A 16,270-nucleotide genomic window follows, 5' to 3' on the forward strand; every position below is an offset into this window, starting at 1 on the left:
TGGAACAAACAGAAGCTCTCCAGTATATTTATATAAAGTAATTCATCGGATAAAATGAGTTAGTGTATAACATTGACATGGTGACAGTTCACGGCGCTACATAGACATAGCTAGCTATCAGTTATATCCATACTGTCTATGGTTATATCTACGGTTGTACTTATCATAGCATACATCGTTACAGTATATAGCTATGTCTATGCAATGTTAAGTACATAGGCATAAATACAGTATGTCTATCTAGCTATGCTATGTTAAGTACAACCGTTATCCTTTACTTTGAGACTCATCTAGCTAACGTTACACGGCTGTTGAATGTTCCTAGCACCGGCAGCTAGATCTATAAGACAGCCACAATGTCTTTATTGACCACTGATCAGGGACACTTAACAGGTAGTCACAGATGATGGTGCTTATGGCTACCATTGCTCAAGTGGGCTTCAGATACAGATAGCCTATTGAGCTTTTTTGAGTTTTGTTTACTAAAAGTATTTAAGTTGGCACCCATTTGGGGACTGGAGTGCAGGTCTAAAGTTGCTGAAGCAGATGATGCCTGCAGTATATTTTTCCAGAAGCATCTTTTGCTTATTGTTTTTGCCATCAGTTTTATTGTAATACAATGTAAAGAAGTTAAGTAAAGTTGAACAGGTGATTACTGTTCACACAGTTCTCTAAATACGGTATTAATTTTATCAGGAAATCACATTCCATCATGGAGGGAGGTGTCTTTAATTACCCTCAGAACACAATTACAGCACATCATTTTTGGACCTTGCAACACATCTAGGATGACTAATTCTGGAGTGTGTCCCAGAGTCCATACTGCCAGATGGATCACGTTGTGTTGATAGTTGGACTGACACAGCTATAAGATTACTGTGAAAGAAGGGTGTGTAAGTAAATCTGAAGAAGTGACGAAATAATTGAATCACAGTAAAACTTTGACCTGCTGCCAGGATGGGATTACAACAGTGGTGTACATAGGCACTCCTTCGGGCAAAGCTTAATTTTCCATTTGACGTAATCTGGTAATTCTTTGAGTGGTTTCTGAACAAAACCACAAGCATATAGTTTAAGAAACCTAAATTAATTAAGTAATTATTTCTGACTAAATGTTCTATTTTTCAGAGTAATAAAGATCAACCTGGAGGAGTTCCCTTATCCTGTTTCTATGAAGATGTTTGGTCCTCACAAGTACAGATCAGACACACACACACACAACAATATGCCAGATAAACTGGCGTCGTGCTCTTGGAAACAAGTTTGCAAACTGAGTCAGCAGCTGCATTTTTGAATGACTCAACCAGTCCACCACAGAGCCATTTCGTTTCATAGAGCCCTGCCCTCAACCCTCCCTCACACACAGGCACGTACTGCCTACGTTTAAGCAGCGCCTTACCTCACCACAGCATCACTTATTACTCCCACTTTACTAGGAAGCAGCTGAAAGAGCCAATAGCAATATAGAAATATTTTCCAAAGAGGTAATTCAATTAAAACTTAATAGTATTGGAAAGGTTATATAAAGATGTATTTTATGTTTTATTTTATATGCTGAATCTGTTTTTTCTCACTGCATCTTTAATTTCACTTTTTAGCTAGAAGATCTATTTTTTCCCCAATAACAATATCTGGTGGCATGCTGTGGCGAGTGATATGGTTTCTGGAGAGCTGGTAATCCTATGATCCTCCGAGTCATTTACTGCACGAATCAGTCATGTTGCCTGAAAGAGCCTCCTACATCTGCTTTGACTGTTCTCGGACTCTATCTGCTTTCATGCAGTAATATCTGCTGGTGGGCTATTATAATGTCACACTGCATTATTCTCCATTACAAGACAGGCATCTTTGAACAAGGAAGTGGAGGAGGAAAGCAGACAGGGGAGTAGTAAACTGTAAAACATGGTGTAGTCTGGCTCTGGTGATGACTCAACAGGAAATTATGGAGTAAGTAAGGTGAGAGAAGAAAAGGGAGGTGGGTGGTAGTAAGAGGAGAGATAGAGTGAGGAAAAAAGGAAAGCTTGACTTCATCATGCCTCAGAACTCTGAGCTATGTTGTGGGAAAGGCACCCTTAAAAGACATCATACCATGGTTTTCTGAGGAAATCTGTAGGGCATGAAAACACAGACGGCAACGTCATTTCTCTCCCCCACACCCCCTACTCTGCACAATAGAGTCACGTACACACAGTAAATAATTAGCAGTCCAATAACAATATTACTAAACTTGACTATTTTCTGTTGCCCTCCTGAAAGGACCTTCCTGACCCTCATGTGGTGATTCAAAAAAGACTGACCAGAACAAGTTGTGAATACAAGCAAATATTGACAGAGTCTTTCTGTCACAACTGTTTACCCAGAATGAAAAACATTCAGTATGTCCATGTCCTGATGAGCAACCTTGTGTTAGTGCCAAAAAATATATTCTTTTTTTATTTAGAGAGTTGCTACTGAGGAGGGAAATGATATAATAAATAAATAATAATAATATTAATGAATTTTATTTATAAAGTGCTTTTTACAACACTCAAAGACACTTGAGTAATACACACACATTAATTACACATTAAAAGCGTCTCTAAAAAGGTGAGTTTTGACTTGTGATTTGAACATGGACAGATCGTTGCTGTAGCAGACGTGTTTAAGGGAGAGAGCTCCAGAGGGACGGGGCAGCTATGGAGAAGGCTCTGTCCCCCGGCGCTTGGTCCTGAGCGTTGGAGACAGGAGGTTGGTATCAGAGGAGCGGAGGCTGCAGGAAGGAGTGTGGTGGTGAAGCAAGGGGGGCCTGATTATGGAGAGCTTTGTGAGTGAGTAGAAGGACTTTGAATTGTATTTGATGTGGGACAGGGAGCCACTCGAGGTTCTGGAGGACAGGGATGATGTGGTCCTAGGAGCGTGAATGGGTGAGCTGACGAGCAGCAGAGTTCTGGATGTACTGGAGTTTATTTAGGACTTTGGATAAATAATGCTATTGCAGTAGTCAATTCTGGATGTGAAGATGGGCGGAGACTGGCTATGTTCTTTAGGTCAAAAAAAGGGGGTCCTGGTGATTTGATTGATGTGGTGTTCAAAGGAGAAGTTGCTGTTGAAAAGAACTCCAAGGTTGCGGATGTGTGGGCAGGGAGAGAGAGTGGAGTTATTGATGGTGAGGCAGAAGTCGTTGAAAAAGTCAAATCACTTGCCCATATACAGTTTCTTTGTATTAACGTGAAAAGCCTTTTTTCTCCCTCCATCCTCACTCATTTCAACTGAAACTCTTAATGAACTGGAGATCAACTTCACAGGGCTGCGGAAGGCTTCCCACTGGGCCTGTGGACTCTCTGCCCATATTGAGGCCTGAAAACTCGGGTAGGGAAGCTGCCCAGGCCTCCAGTGCTGTAGCATCATCAGTAAAGAATTGCTCTTTTCATGCTTGAGTCTGTGCCTTTCATTGAAGCTGTCCCCATGAAATCAGATGTCACAGAGTTTAAATCACTTTAATCCTTGCCACTTCCTTTCACTGACTCCGTTTTGTCTGTCTCTGTCAGTACCCTGGGGGGAGAAAAGTATTTTGCTTTCTTATTTTTTATAAGGACAGCACCACTACACATAAAGCTGTGTGTTTGTATATGTGTTTTTTCTAGGGCTGCTCCCTCTTAGTCGATTAGTCGATTAATCGGTAATTTTGGTCTTAGTCAACTTAGATTTCTTTAGTCGATTAGTCATGTTTTATGCTTTTTTCATGCTGAATGACTTATTTCCAAGAAATGTACGAGCACATCTCTGGTAAACACAAGAATTAAAGTGGTGCTTTTGCATGACTCTTTGCTGAGAAACTCAGATTTACAGATCTGTTGATTAAATCAACTAATCGATTAGTCGATACAACTGAATGATTGTTAGTCGACTAAGAATTTCTTTAATCGAGCACAGCCCTAGTTTTTTCCACCTCTGATCCATTGATTTGCTTGTAGCTACATTTTATTCACAGGAAACATAAGCGGCCTATAATGCTATTTGTATCATTTGTATCAATCAATTGGCATCAGAATAAATTCCACAGAAAGTGTTTTCTTTTGGCCATTAGTGCAGTTTCTGAGATACCCAACAATCAAAGGCAGCACAAACGTTACTTTTCAGCCGTCCTCCTCTTCCTCCCGATGGCTGTTGGTTCTTTGATAACTGAGCAGTCTCCTCACAGGATGAGGTCAAAGGCCGTGGTGCGAAGCCCACGCAGACATTTGAGGAGCCTGATTCCTCCTTGACGCCACCGACTTGTCAGACCCAACCATCAGATCCATTAAATTTAAAAAAGATTAAACGAAAGTTGTGTTATCCAAATCACACACAACTCTGCAGACGGCGGTGATAAAGTCTGAATGAATGGTACTTATTCAAAAGTTAATCATAACTTTCCTTTCTATTTATCCCTCATTTCAAAAACTAATTCACAAAAAATGTGTAGACCATACTTTCTGGCAGTCTACTATGAAATAAAAACATCAAACATGACTGTTACATGTCAGGCTGAAGGAAGTGGTGGGTGGTAACAAAGAGGTGGAATTTAGTATTTTTTAGAATTTCTCTCTGGTTTTACACATTTACGTCATTCCAGAGTTCCATGGAAATGCCCATCGTTTCAGCTCTGATGCCCTATTACAGAGTTTACTCATATACTCAAAAACACATTTAATGGATATAAATGTTAACTTCTTACACAGGTAGAAGCTATAACTGAGGCATTTTGACCTAATCATCTATTTTAAATAGTTACATCTAATAATAAGCATTATTGTGATATAAGTATTTTTATTTGTTACATCCTCTAACATTGATTCACAGAAAACAATGATTAAAAGGAATGTAAAACTCAAACATAAGACCAGTCGACCGTGACTTTGAAAACAGCAGTAGGCTTGTCTGTCTGCGGTCTGTAACAGGGCTCTAATTACTATTACATGTTTGTACACAGCTGGTTCCTCTATAAGAGAATTCCCTGTGTCACCATGTCAGCACATCAACCTACACAAATGTATTTACCATAGAACACGTATGTTAACACCTACTTACTTCATTTCCTATTCCAGCTTGAGACGCTGTTAAATAAGTAGTGGGCAGACATTTATCTTCTGAGATATTTCTCATTTCAGGGCTAATCTGTTTTTCACTGATCTGCTATACCAATCGAGTTTGATATTTCCGAATTATTATCGCTGTTGTTTTTTTTTAACTTTTTCTCACTATTGATTCCTGATTTAACCTTGATGTTTCTTGTCCTAAATGGAATTGAGCTCATAAAAAAAAACGTCAACAGGGCCTTGATTTCTGTCCAGCTTTGATTAACCATCTTTAATTTTGCAGCAGCATGAGGGAGTTACTTCAGAGCAATCCATCACATCTTTGAAAAAAGCAAAAGAAGGAGGGGGGTTACAGATGTGGGAGGTGGGCTTCTGACTGCACTGACAGCTGTGAGGGACGGAGGTCTCTCAGAGCAGGAAATGACTTGACCTCCCCTGTGGGAGACTGGCCCACCCCGACAACAACCCCCACAGCTTTGAGCATCCTGTGGGTCGTCACAAGCGCCCACAGAGAGACAATCTGCTTGTCCAGGCGGCAAAACTTTGGATGGTGCTGTGTCACCGCTATCAACAAAAAAGAACAAATCACTGAGACCTTTAAAGGGATTGAGAGTATTAAGATGTATTTGCACCATTCCTCTTCAAAGACAAAGCATAACATTTGTTTATTGCAGCGTGACAACTGACAGCAGTCTCACTTCTTAATGTCACACTGGAATCACATGTGTTACAAGTTACTTTATTGCCCAACAGGACGTTGATCAAACAGCTTATTTGCTAAAAAGTATGAGTATCCCTTTAAGCAAACAAATGACGTTAGAGGAAGAGAGACAGTCAAGGATTGCAACAATAGAAGCACATCACATGTGGTGTATTTATTTTGTGGGTTCGTGATTTAGAGTAGTCATATACTGTAGGTATAAGGCACTCCTTAATCCATAAATGACCCTATACGGATTTTATTACAGTGGAAAGATTTAACAATAAAACAGAAGAAGGGGAGGTCACAGGGTATTTTCGCGTCTCTCTTACACTTTTATCAGGTGTTTTTTTTATTCAGCACTTAATAAAAAGATAATTTGGCAGTCTGGAGGAAGACTGTAGGCTCAGTGTGGTCTGGACGCTGTGGTAAAAACAAGAATGGCCTGCACTCACTTTCTGTTATTTTCTATTAAATGGCCTCCTGTATTGTCCTTCTGCCTCTCTCGGGGTGGGTGTCGTGGGTGAAGACAAACACAGACATTGAACTCCTATGTGACAACCAGGCTTCAAAAAAAGTCCTCATCCACCACAACTGGGCTGCCATCTTGTACTTGTTCTTCTCTATCAGTCCTTTAGCCTATTGTACTCATGCCAAAAGCCACCCACACACTCTCTGACTCCTACACAAGTCACACCAAAATTGTTTACTGCTTTATGAAGGGCAATTTCCCATAAACTCATTACACAAGGCAGATAAAATTACTATTATGGACATATCTATGCATAAATGATCTCAGAATAAATCAAATGCTAAGAGTGCTCGATAATATTGCATTTTTATATTTTTGTTAGAGTTGGAGCCTTACAGTCTATGTCCATCATTGATTTCAATATTTTCCCTCTAATATTACTGGGAGTCAGGACACACATATATTGACAGCTGCACTGGAGGGAGTTTCTGTGTGAGTAGCTTATTCCGTATTTTTTAACTTAAAATTGACCAGGCTGACAACTTATTTTCTGGTTTACAGTGGTGGGGGATGCAGTCAGATCCTTTAGGCTAAATACTCAAGGCAAAACCCTGGATAAAAGCAAAAGTACAAAAATAGTAGCAGCAAATGATAACCATCAAAAGTAAAATCATGCATCAATGACCATTGGATTATTATTGCTGATGTATTAATGTAGCCTACAAGCAGCATTTTAATGTTGCAGTTGGTTAAAAAAAGCTGATTTGAACTTACCCTATAGTAGGCTACTGCTTGGTAGGCTACATTAATTAAGAACAATGCACCATAGCCAACTATCATGTGTTTTGTTTGTTAAATTTAAATCTGCAAAATAGGCTATAAGTCCGTTAAATGTAGTGGATGGAATACAAACTAAATAGGCCTACAATATTTCCCTCCGTAAATAAGTGGAGTAGCCTAGGCTTGAAATAATGTGAATATTGAAGTAGTAGGCTAGGCCTACAAAAAAAACCCACAAATGTAGATTTTTTTTCCACCACTGCAGGTTAAACCATAAATTAGGCTACTTTTCTTAATGGTGTTTAGTTTTTCCTAATGGTTTTTATTTTTTAGGGGGATTTATTTTCCTTTTAAGGCGGACTTGGGTGGAGTTAACAGTAACGTGCTCCGGGTGCTGGATGCTTTTATAAGGAGATGTGGAAACCCGCGTCACGCTGACAAAACGAGTTTCACCTCCCCGTGTTGTTGTCAGAGGAGGGATGTTGCACATGGTTTAGTTTTGACAGGGAGACTGGCTCGTGGATCTACTACACAGCTTTTCTGACATTGGACAGGAACAGGGCGGCCGACCCGACTTTACGTGATGGACACCAATTGACTGCGTTTTCATGGTAGGACTTGCTTTTATTATGTTAGTTAGGCTATTTGATAAGAACTGTGCTTTAAATCCACTTAAACTAAGCGAGCAGGAGCAGAGTTTGATGTAAACGACAGCCTGCCTATTTAGCTAGAATCATAGGCCCACTTACAAAGCTACTCTTGATTGTAGACTATTCCTCGCGCGGTTCTTAACGTGAAATGTAAAACGAATCGGGGGACGCGGCCGTTGGTCCAACGTTAGGCTACTGTAACGTTTGTTGTTTCTTTTCAAGTCGCTTTTCTTAAACTGTGTTGACTAATTTAACTCGTCTGTTGGGGTTATTTGTCTGTGAGCAGCGGGGCAGGCTGCTCTCTTTACCCGCTGTAGAGTTACTTGATGTCCGCGTAGACCAGTGAAGTCCCATCGAGGCGGGATGGGTGAGTCTGGGACTGCTCGGCCCATCCCTGGTCAGCCGCTAGTGGACGCTAAAGTAAATGCCAAAATAGTGGAGTTGGTGTGTGGAGTTTGGTCCAATTTAAAATAAAAAAGAATTCTATCTATCTATCTATCTATCTATCTATCTATCTATCTATCTATCTATCTATCTATCTATACAGAATATCTTATCTATCTATCTATACAGAATATCTTATCTATCTGTATCTGGTTATATCTACATGTAGTATATGTATATATATATATATATATATATATATATATATATATATATATATATATATATATATAGGCCTACATGTTGTCCCATTTAATGAAATTACCAAATGCACTGAAACAGTGTTACCCTAGTTAAATAAACAACTCTAAAATTTAAATAAAATCTTATAAACTTAGGCAAAGATTGAACATTGTTAACAGTATTGAATTATAGTTTTGAATTGTTACTTTACTAGATTGTTGTCTACTCATTACATTCATGAATGGCTCTCTCAGGTCATTTTTCTTTTTTCAAGATTATTTTTTGGGGCTTTTCCACCTTTAATGGACAGGACAGCTAGGTGAGAAAGGGAAGAGACAGGGGGAAGACATGCAGAAAATCATCACAAGTCAGACTCAAACCCTGGACCTCTGCGTCGAGGCATAAACCTCTATGTAAATGTGTGCCTGCTCTACTAACTGAGCTAACTCGGCCACATATGTCATTTTTCTTTATACAGGTAATCACATTTGAAAGCTAGAAATTAATTTGCTAGAGGAAATACAATTTTGGATAGCTGTAAATTGTTTTAGTTTTTTTCACACCTATTGAATCATCTTCAAACCAAATATGGCTCTTAATAATTAGAACAGTGTTGAAATGATTCATATTCTTACAAACTGACCATTATTGTGTAAACTACACTACAGTTCATGAATTAAATGGGCCAATCCCAAACCCTAATGATTCACCAGCATCAGTCCCACAGTCAAATTAAGCCTAGATTCAAAGATTCAAGATTGGAAACTTTTTATTTTTCATATGCTCATACAATACTATGTCCAGTGAAATAGTCATGATTGTGCTAACAAAGCTAGTGTGCAATAAAGAATAATAATTACAATAAGAGTAAAAAATAGAACGAGTAAAAAAGAATAAGAATTAAAAAAAGGTGTTATATAGTTGCTAAAGTCTAGGCCTATATTGTGTGTGGCATATAATGGCCAGGTGGGTGTAATTTTTCCAGTATATAAAAATGATAGATATATTAACCCTTAACGACAACACTTGTCTATTTAGATTATTTGGTTAAAGAAACCTTCATCTAGGCTGTAAATACTGATGTTGAGAAATTTAAGTCAAATACTTCTTAGTGTTGTGGCACTAAGAGTTCTGTCCAGCCACTTAGCTGTGAGCGTTACTTGGCCGGCAGAATTACCAGCAAGTTGTAATCAGGTGATGTAAAGCACATAGGCCTACTTTATGCCAGCATCATAATTAAATCATCTGTAAAGGTCCAGTGAATGGCTTAATGCCTGAAATAAAAATGAGGCAGGGACAGCCAAGGACAACACATCAAGGCTCCTGCATGAGATAAACAAACTGTTTTTCCGCCTCTGGCTTCTTCTTTCAACGGTGCCAGTACACACAATCCTCCTGCAGGGAATTTGTGGCACAGACTCATACCTCGGCAATGTCTGCTTGTCTCCATGGCGTATCTTCAGTCCTAACCTCATGGGAGAGTTCACTTGTATTTTCAGGCTTGCTTTACTGCGCACCAAATTGACACAAAGCCCCATTCATGCCTGAGAGTGGCTCCATTCATGGACACTGAGTACTTGCCGGTAGAATTCATAATTGTTCAGCGTCTTCCATCTCCGAGGATCACTGGCGGAAATGACGCCACAGCTGGTTGTTTTAAGGATGACATAAATATTCAAATAAGACGCATGGGTCACTGTTGTGTTTGTGGTGGGTTTTGTGTTACATTATGCATGCTCTGCATTGTTTGCCTCCCACATAGACTGTAGGTTTATAAGGAACATGAAACAAAGCTAGACTTTGAAGAATGAGATTGCAGTGTGATAGTAAAACTGAGATCTTGCATTGCCATCCGGGCGAGTAGGAGAGGTGTGTTACTAATTCGTGGTTTGTAGGTGAATTGCTGCATGGTTCAATTCTGTGGACGGGAATGCAGATTTATAGTGTATTTTCCGTTCAGTGTATTTTATTTTTAAATGTAGCTGTGTACTGTAGATGATTACAGGCATGGGAACCATTTTATTATATGAGCATAAAGCATTCGTCAGTTCTTCACAAAGTAAAGTAGTTAATTTGACTATTATAAAAACAGTTGGATTTGCACAATACATATTTATTTAAAAGCTAGATGAGGCACATTCAATTTTGAACAATAAATGTGGGTAATTCAACTGTCAAATTAAAGTTACTCAGAGCTATTGCATTGCTATTCATATTTGAAGAGTCAAGGGCGCAGGGTAATAAACGGCATCCCTGCTGGAAGCTGGAAGGGAATGAATACCATGCTTGTGGACTGTGCCACAAGGTAGAGGCCCGCTGACACAGGGGCTTCACTCTTTAAACCCCTTCAGTTGTCAAATGGCTGCGGACTAGGGATGGCACTTAAAACCTGGTTCTGTATGCGGATTTGTGTATCAATATCGGTCACAACAAACAGATAATTATTATTATTGTTCTCATTATTGGCCTTGAGATTCATTCCACATCGGTGCATCTCTAAGGAAACTTACTCTGCAGCGCTGTGGAGATAGGTCTGGCAATGCGAGACTACTCTAAGGATGACCATCACCTGACCCAGAATACATGTGTTCATCTCCACGCAAAAGGGATATCAGTTGACATTCATGTCAGATCAGGAGGCAGGAAGCAGCCGTCATGTATGTAGTTAAATGTTAGAATGGCGAGCATTGGAATTAAGCAACGGCCACGTTGCTCGCCATTCTAACATTTAACTACATACATGCATACAAGCATATTAATTAAATGATAGCATGTCTTTCTTTGACTCATTAGCTTTTTAAACGGAATACACAACAAAACTTTTTTTTCATTACTCTACAGACAGTGACATATTTCACGGCACAATACCTAAGATCCCTTTTTTTTTTTGGGTCACGAGTCTCTAGAAAACTTTTATACAGACGTCTATTATTAGTCTACGTGTGTCTCGGTGGTGGTGGAGTTTGTCATGCAGCATCACTGGAATGCTGCACAATTAGCCCCTGTTGTAAGGGCGGATACTGCAGGGTTTCATGGTCACAGAGAGAAAGGAGGGTGGGGAGTGCGGCTGCCCTCCCACATCTGACCCAGAGGTTGTGTAATAGCCTGCTCATCAGACAAATGGCTTTAAGCTGGAACCACAAAGAGATACACATGGCAGCTGCCAGAGCAGACTGAAGTAATTTACTGGGCTTTTGTTGTGTCTGTTGTTTGAGGCTCACCAAAAACGATGCAGAGTTTCAGAAATGTAAGTTATTTACTGTACGTAGTAATCTAAATCTTTTGTCTACTACTCTCACAAAATGCTTTTTATATACTCAGTTACTCAATGTTTCCTTCTGCTCTTGAGCGAGTAATGTCCGGACAGAGTAACAGGTATAATGTGTGTAATGAGCTGTGTTGTGTTAATAATATAAATGATTTATCTATAGGTGATATGTGTGTTTGTTTTGAACCTCTTAAGTATTTGTTCTGGAGTAGCTGTCTTGACCTTTGACCCCGCCTGGTAGGATGAGTATATGTGCAGCTGGTTGTGCTCCAGATGTGCACTGTTTATATGCCCTGTTTATGGCCATTTCACACTGACAAAGGTGTGACTGGAACAAATGAACTGAGTGATGTAAGGCAAAAGCCAAATGTAGAAAATGATGTCATGTTTTTTGGTGTTTAAAGCCTGATTTGGACACACCTGCTACAACAATATGCAAATGTACAAGTTGTCCTGTTATTCAATGAAAAATAGTTCCTGACACTTAGTTTTCTGTTTGTCTCCAACAGCTTTCTGCTGGTTAGAATGAAGCTGTGATGGGTTTGATGGAGCTGACTTGTGTTCAGATACCAAACAGACATTTGTGCTTTTTAACAACACAATTTCTGCCACAACATGGCTGGGAGTCAGAATAACTCCTGGGGACAACATGACCTGAACAGGTACGCAAAAACCACTCTTTTATGGAAAGAAACCAAATGTAAACAAGGATCAGTTATTATTACATAGTGTGACAACACAAACACTACTTTAACTTTGAAAATACAATATCAGGAGTTTAATTTTGGCAATATTCATATTAAATACTCTCATTTTGTCATGTTTTATGTGTAAACAGACATAAAAATCACTAATTAAAATGAGTTCACCACTTTATGTGTGCATCCAAAAACAAATATTTAAGATGCTATACGCATAACATTAAAGATTCACTCACACTCACTTTACATTATTTCCATCTGTCTGATCAGAATCCATCATATACTTTGATAATGTCAATTTTATTTAAATATTACCAAATCACAAATTTACCCTTATAATTTATACAACATACAATGCCTTCTGCCCTTAGCCCTTTGACATTGGATAAGGAAAGAAAATCTCAGGAAGCGCAAAAGCTTTGGATGGACAGACATGCAATTAATGTTGTACATACAGAGTAGAGTAGACAGTTTTAGCAATAGTAAAAGATAGGTAGATTTACGTGAAATACGTGAAGACTATGGCTCCGAGAAGACGTTGGGCAACCTGCAATGCTGTTCAATAATGTGAATACATAAAGGAGAACAGAACCTATGTTCTGTTGAAGCATGTGTCATGCTTGTTATTTCACTTTAATGACTTACTCGTAATAGGTTATGTGTAGGAATGATTTACATTTCTCAACCTCTCTTGCTTTACAGAGAGTGCTTTGGCCAGAGTGCTGACATGGAACAAAACCTGATGGAGCTTCAACAACAGCAAGGAATGGCCAAGGAATTTAACTGTGAGTCTTTTGACATGTTTCTTTTTTTATACATATAAGTTATTATAAAATGATATTACTACAGATCGACAATTGTTTACAACTGGCACCGGTTCAATTGACTTGGATGCATGTGACACTTGAGATGGTTTAAATGCTTTGTGTATTTGACAGAATCTCAGTTAATCTCAGTCTAATGAATATTATAATATTAATATTCATCTGTAAGAAATTGGTAATTGCAGGAATGTTTTTTGAAAATGAGTTGCTACTATAACCTGGGTGAGTTACATTAGAATTAACCTTGTGATAGAAAGGAACATGTGTTCAAACACACGGACATGATTATCATGTTTCTGCAAACTTTTAAATAAACAAAACATTGATAACTTTTTTTTTTTTTTTCATTTCTATATTCTGAAATCCGGTCTTGGTTTGACGAACGAGTTTAAACCCTGTTTGACTAATAAAACAGCATGTTGACAGGGTGAACGTGAGTTTGTCATCACTGGACTGAGCTGTGTAGCAGAGGACAGAGTGGGGTGAAGGAGGAGGGGAAGCTTTTGCTCCCTGGCCACCAGCTGTTTCTGCAGTCTGGGGCACGTCGGATGTTTCCACAGAGAAGGTTATGGGAAGCTCCGTTAAGATTATGGCCTGCCCCGCAGATAATGGCGATTCCTGTGTTAATCAGGGTGTTGTGGCTGATGTTTGACGAAGAGGGTGATAGGTTAAGCGGCTGTTTTCAACATGTTTTTCTCCTGTTTCCTCTACGATACTTTCAGCAAATGAGGAGTTTTTTTAGTAGGCAGCCCACTCCCCTTGGTATTTTCTCCCTCCTACACCATCACTACACTCTAGTTAAAAGTTTTTTCTCATTGGAAATTGTTTTCCAGGTTTCTTCCTCTGAGAATTGTTTCTGCACTGAAGGAAGCAACAGCGATAGCAAAACCCTGTATAATGAAGCAGCGGCTTCTTGGTGTACAGTTCAATTTAGGATTTCATGAAGCAAGTTGTCTAATACCTGATTGTTTTCCCCCTTCCCAGGCAACATCTCCCAGTCTCTTTTCTACTCTGATACTTACCGACAAGCGTCTGACAGCATACTGCGACCCCATGAGGGAGACCAGGTGGTCCCTTCTTCCCAGAGATGGACAGTGTTTGGGGGCCACCAGAGAGAAGCCAAACCCCTGCCGCCTTTGCCTGACCCTGAGGAGCTCATGTCTGATGAGGCAGCCGATAGTGAGGTGGAGTTTTTTACTAGCGACAGACGCCGCCTTTTGCCCAAAAGCTGTCCTAAGGCCATGTGCAGGGGCATGAACAGAGACTTTGGCCAAGTGAATTACGCCTACCAGGAGAGCTCATTGCAGGCTGGTGGTGCTGGGACTGGCTCCATGGCTTTCTCTTGGCCAGGCAGAGAGGACAGGCCATCAGGGAGAGGAAATGGGTTTTGGGCACTAGCTCTCCAGAGAGAAGAGCACCAGCATGTGGTGTCAGCTGTCGGGGATACTGTGTGTAGCAAACAGCCAGACCAACACCAATCATTCAGACTCCAGTTTCCCTGTTCAGGCCCTGCTTCCCAGCCTCTCCACAGCAGCAGCACAACCTGCCCCACTGACAAGCCCCTAATCCCTCCTCGTGTCCCCATCCTGCAAAAATGTCCCGCTCTCTTAAGGACTGTGAGCGCCAGCCAGGAAGACAAGCCTCCCAAAATTCCTCCAAGGATCCCTTTAGTCCCACCCTGCCCACCACGTACCCCGAGCCCCAAAAGCCTTCCAATTTATATCAATGGTGTGATGCCTGCCACACAGAGTTTTGCTGCTAACCCAAAATATGTGAGTAAGGCATTACAGAGACAGCAGTGTGAAAGGGTGCCACCTGCAGCTCAGTTTTCTCCCTGCATTGTTCCAATTTTGAAGGACGGCAGACAGGCCAGCGCCACGCACTACATCCTCCTGCCGCCGGGCCGACCGACGTACTCAGACAGACGAGAAAGACTCCTGAGTGAACCGACCAGGACGGGAAACAGCAGCGGCTGGCAGAACAGATAGAAACCCTTGCTTATGTGCCTGTCTGAAACTTGATGAGTACAAAACTGTGACTGACATCATTAATAACAATATGATACACTATTGAACAGAGTGTGTAAAAACATTTACATGCTACACTCACACGTCTTATGTCATATTGGTGTTATTTTCAATGACTGATGCATTTCAAGACCACTTATGTCACACAACACTGTGAGGTTACTGTCTCCTTTTTAACTGAACATTTTACCGCTCAGTATTTTAGCATCATAACGTTCCAGTATTTTCACTTATAGTGGAGAAATATTTATATAACTATTTTCAGTTTTGGTTTACTCAGATACTGCAGTTTTCTCACAGATATAATGTCTTATCACTCATTAATTCTGACAGCCATGTGCTCATAGCCTAGAAATCTAGACATACCCTAGCGGCAGAAACTTTATTTTGCAGCCAGGGGGCAACATCTTGATGTGGGTCTGGCTTGTCAGGCTAATGTGCTCATATTACTAATACTATATTTCTTATGACAGAGCAAATAATTACTGTATGTACAAGCTGGGCTTGTACCAAACTGTTCATCCCATGTGTTCTATGACAATGCTGCTTGAAATCTTAAGTATGATGTATTGATAGATTTAATGTTTTGCTGAATCATTCCCCCAATAAGAGTTATGGTAAATTTAACAATGAACAATGTGGCCAATATAAGAACGACACAACACAACCCAAACATGCTTTGAACTACAGTGAACCTGAACACTTCACCTGATAAAACACATCTTATTTCTGTGCCTTTTGCTGGCAAGTGCACTTAATTTTCATTACACAGCTTTCCCTATCACAAAAATGTTTTTCAGTGTTTCAATGTATACACAGGAGTAAAAGAAAGCCTTAATTTTCAGTATTGGACAGTTGATAAACTTTTAATCATTATGATGAATTGTTTTCATTATGTATGTGTATTTCGCTCAAACAATGTGTGTGTGTGTGTATATATATATATATATATTTTTTTTTATATATATATATATATATATATATATATATATATATATATTCAGAAAAGTACAGCTTGGGCCGTCAATGAGTCTTTATTTGTGTGTAGGCATGGAAATCATGTTACGTTTACACTGTTAAGGTATAACCCCCCCCCATTTACAACCTTTGTTACATCAACAGGTTGGAAGTTCTCATGAAGATTCTGTCAGCAAAAGCTGTTTG

The 16,270-nt window shown here is 39.8% G+C and overlaps 1 protein-coding gene across 2 annotated transcripts; it reads left to right on the forward strand.

The window, feature by feature from the left end:
* Window positions 1-7,432: 7,432 nt before the first annotated feature.
* On the forward strand, window positions 7,433-15,733 carry errfi1b (ERBB receptor feedback inhibitor 1b). 2 transcript variants are annotated; one of them, XM_028583467.1, is made up of 4 exons: window positions 7,433-7,620; window positions 12,064-12,216; window positions 12,958-13,040; window positions 14,064-15,733. In XM_028583467.1, the coding sequence occupies exons 2-4, from the start codon at window positions 12,170-12,172 to the stop codon at window positions 15,065-15,067; spliced, it is 1,134 nt and encodes a 377-aa protein (XP_028439268.1). In that variant the 5' UTR covers window positions 7,433-7,620; window positions 12,064-12,169; the 3' UTR covers window positions 15,068-15,733. The 2 variants fall into 2 exon arrangements, with proteins under 2 accessions (XP_028439268.1, XP_028439269.1); XM_028583468.1 differs by lacking the exon at window positions 7,433-7,620 and adding an exon at window positions 11,342-11,533.
* Window positions 15,734-16,270: the final 537 nt, after the last annotated feature.

The sequence above is a fragment of the Perca flavescens genome, chromosome 7, assembly GCF_004354835.1.
Source record: "Perca flavescens isolate YP-PL-M2 chromosome 7, PFLA_1.0, whole genome shotgun sequence".
NCBI lineage: Eukaryota > Metazoa > Chordata > Actinopteri > Perciformes > Percidae > Perca > Perca flavescens.